This window comes from Diadema setosum, chromosome 15 (genome assembly GCF_964275005.1).
Source record: "Diadema setosum chromosome 15, eeDiaSeto1, whole genome shotgun sequence".
Lineage (NCBI taxonomy): Eukaryota > Metazoa > Echinodermata > Echinoidea > Diadematoida > Diadematidae > Diadema > Diadema setosum.
In genome coordinates this window covers 907,523-911,318 of record NC_092699.1, presented here as the reverse complement: position 1 = coordinate 911,318, position 3,796 = coordinate 907,523, and the positions used below count along the sequence as shown (strand labels likewise).

The following is a 3,796-nucleotide window of genomic DNA, read 5'->3' as shown; positions in this document are numbered from 1 at the left end:
AGACTTGCTTGCCCTTTCATGATTTTGAATGACTGAAGAAACACCTATGCTACTGCCATCTGATTTTGAATGCCCCTTTTCTAATCTTTATGCTCCTAGTTTAAATGTGAATGACTCTCTTGAAAATTGTGTTTCAAGAATAATTATTTCGAACGAAGGAAAATTATTTTGAATGGCCATTCCTTAATCTGCATGCTCTTTATCTAAATTGCAGGTGAATCATTTGAATTTTGTTTTGCACAAAGAGCAAATTCCAACGAGAGAAAATTAAATTAAATAACCATTCGTTAAATCATGTGCTCTTTCTATAAATCTAAATGACTCATTTGAAAAGCGTTTTGAAAGAATAACTAAATCGAATGAACAAATACGAAACCCATTGCCAATTTGCATTGGCGATCACAACTATCGCGAATTTTAATGATGTTATCATTAGACTGAGTGATACAATTTTAAAATTGAGCGGGAAAACCTAATAAAAGAATCTTTAATCTTTTGTATTTGAAATGGCCTTGGTATATCGTAACAGGTAGATTGCGAAGCAGTAATTAACCCATTCACGCCAACCATTCTCTGTTATCGACATAGTACATAGACGTGCTGTTAATGGGACTGAACGAAATAACAAGAACACTAACTATCAGTCTGATTACAATTGGAAAATATTGATTTGATATACTGTGTGAGTAAAAATGTAGAAGGCTTTCACAATTAGTTCACCACACATGTAAATTGACTGGTGACATAACCAACGCACCACATAATGCAACGGTCTCACATCACTTACATACATCAACATAACTTAAGGTGGTATTTTCCAGTTCTAATTTCTACTGGTCTTGTGTTTAATAGAGAATGAGGATTCAGATTGTTGACTAATTATGGAATTGGCCTTTTTCCTTTTAATTCACACACATACACACACACACACACACACACACACACACACACAAAAGTACTTGAATACTTTTGAGCGAGTTACCACAGGACCAACGACGTTCTCTCCGAAAGGATTCAATATACGTAATACCTCCTTGAAAGGTCTACAGGTAATGAGGATAAGTAACTTTCTGTACAGCCGCGGGTGCACGTCACGAGTTCGGCACCAAATAATCATACAGCCCACGAGTAATACAGCCCATGAGTCATACAGCCCATGAGTCATACAGCCCACGAGTCATACAATCCATGCTAGTTCGACATTAAGCAAACAAGGCCAACGAGACTGACACATTAAGCCCCGTGTTTTTTTACCTATAGTGTCGAACTCATGAGCTGTATGACTCGTGGGTTGTATGCTGTCACGGACCTTTTTTCCAGTGTCGAACTCGTAGGCTGTATGACTCGTGGGATGGTCCCCACAGCCGCTGCCATCAGCTGCCTCGAATCAGGGACCAATACCCATTGACACTCCTCAGGGCCACTTCTACATAATTATGTAAACACTTGGGTATCGTTCAATCAGTGATAATGGACTAAACGTGTGAGGTGTATTCCGGATCTATGAGCTCGTTCCTGTTTGCGACCCCTTGCAAGTTTGTGAACATCAGTGAACGTTCTTAAAAACATGAATGCTGTATTTGATTTGACGTGCATCAAGAAACTATTTTTTTTTTCACACAACGAGAAAATATTGTGTGCGTTGTTATGATTTGCTCACAGTGTAAAAAAAAAAACACAAATACAAATACATGCAAAGGAACATAGCTGGAATGAAGGACTTTTACGTTTGCAACGACGAATTAAATGATATATCTAACGATATCTAATAATATTTGTAACAGATACGATGAGAAAAACCAAATTACGCTACTGATTAGTTATGGTATACAGTAATTGAAAAATGAAAGTACGAAGAATATCAGCATTATAGAAAAGATGTTTTCTTTTTCTAAAATCTTTGGTACCAACAGGACAAATTTAAAAAACAGGGTCTCATTTCATAAAAGATGTTGCGAAAGCAACTCTTGCAGGAGTGTCAACTTCCTATAACAACAGCCAATCAGGAAGCTGGATTCCTGTCGTTACCATGACAACTGCCATTCCAGCGAGAGTTAGTTTCATATCATATCAACTTTTTATGAAATGGGGCCCGGACGAATGACCACGATATCCGTGGAATTAAGATCTCTATTGTCAGACCAGCTGCAAGCTTTGGCGTTCCAGCCTAAACAGAAATTCGATTACGTCATCTCACTCATCTTCCTCATCGTCACTGGCGTGATTTGGGTCTAAATTCGGCAAGTTATCGACACCCGATGATTTGATAAAAGAATCGGTCCGCTGCAGAAAATTCTGTATCTTCACACTCAAGTCGAGATCGTCACTCCTATGGGTGTAGAGAGTGGGAGATGCACTCGAAGTCGACGTCTGTCTCGACAGAGATAGCAAACGATTGCGCTGCGACATCGTGTGAATGAAGACTTCGGGTGACGACTGTCGTCGATGGTTGGGGTAGCGAGGCGTGGGCGGCTTTACAGCCAGCGACTTCCGTCTCAGCAGACGAAGCGGCTTTTTTGTAATCTGTGGAACAGTGACAGTGATCGCAATTTCTGAAAGGGGCCTCCCCTGGTGGTCGTTATCGAGATCATTCACTTCATCGGAGATCTGAGTGTCCTGACTACTTTTACTCCGTGCGACCAAGACTGCGTCTGGGTGTAAGAGATTTGAGCTGCGATGTGAGTTGGAATGAGTGGACGGCCTCGTAAGAGTCTCTTCGTTTGCTAAGCTGACTGTCTCAATGCCATCGTTTGGATCGTTCTTTGCTTCATTATCATGGAAGAATTCGTGGTTGACTGGTGTCTTTTTAGACCGCGAGGTGTGGTTGGCTTTTTTCACTGGCGGCCGAGGAAGATTATCTCCATCTTCATGCCACGAATGACTCCTATGAATCGACCTGTTTAAGGAAGGAGTACTTAGAGGCACTGTGAGGCTCGAACCTCGAGTATTCGGTATCGAGACGGAGTTCCCGTTCTCGGCGATGATCCCCGACGAAGGCGATTTGACTAACCCCGCTTTGTAGATGTTAAATCGCTCGAGTGACTGGGCGAGGGCGTCGTTCGCGCTGTATCGACGACGCGAGTTAAAGTTTGAAGCCCTTGGTTGTGGCTTTAACCTCGGTAGGTGGAGCTCTTTCGCTGCTGAAGGGCAATTCTCTATGACGTCATTATCTGGACTATCTCCAGATGCTGATGAGTTCTCGAGTGACGAAGATGCCCTGGTATCACATGATGATGACCGTGCTATTGATCGAACGCCTCCTCGATATCTGTCCATTGAACTCAGACCCGGTGACGTCATTTTGATACTATGAAGAGAAAGCAGCACATCTTCCTTCTGGCGGCAGATATCCTTGACCGATCGCTTTTCCCGAATGTCCAGCTTACCCAGTTTGGACTCGAGCAACGCTTGCTGACCGTGGTTCATAACGCGGGCTTGCTCCTGTCGCCTGTCCAGCTCGGTGGCCGACAAGCCCCGGGCCCACACGGGTCGGTGCTTGTCCATCACCGGCATCTCGCTCCGAGACGATGCTGTCGTCACAGCCCGTCGAGATGGCAGTGTTCCTTGATGCAAAGGGAACGGAAACAACAAAAAGGAAGTGAGAAGACGGCGAACAAAGCACAGACTTGTCATTTGATGGCAATTTGCAAGATGAATTAGGCTACTCATGAATATGCGATGATTTCGCATCTGGGGGCTTTACTTTTACGCCTTTTCAAGCTATCGCTTTTTGTAGTCCCCGTTCTCCTCATCAATATTTCTTTTTGCTATGTTGATCTCACAATGTATTTGTTTT

At 42.9% G+C, this 3,796-nt stretch overlaps 1 protein-coding gene across 1 annotated transcript; it reads right to left on the bottom strand.

Moving 5' to 3' along the window:
• Positions 1–2,193: 2,193 nt before the first annotated feature.
• On the bottom strand, positions 2,194–3,513 carry LOC140239140 (uncharacterized). The gene has a single exon (XM_072319024.1). The coding sequence runs from the start codon at positions 3,511–3,513 to the stop codon at positions 2,194–2,196; it is 1,320 nt and encodes a 439-aa protein (XP_072175125.1).
• Between the last annotated feature and the right edge of the window lie 283 nt (positions 3,514–3,796).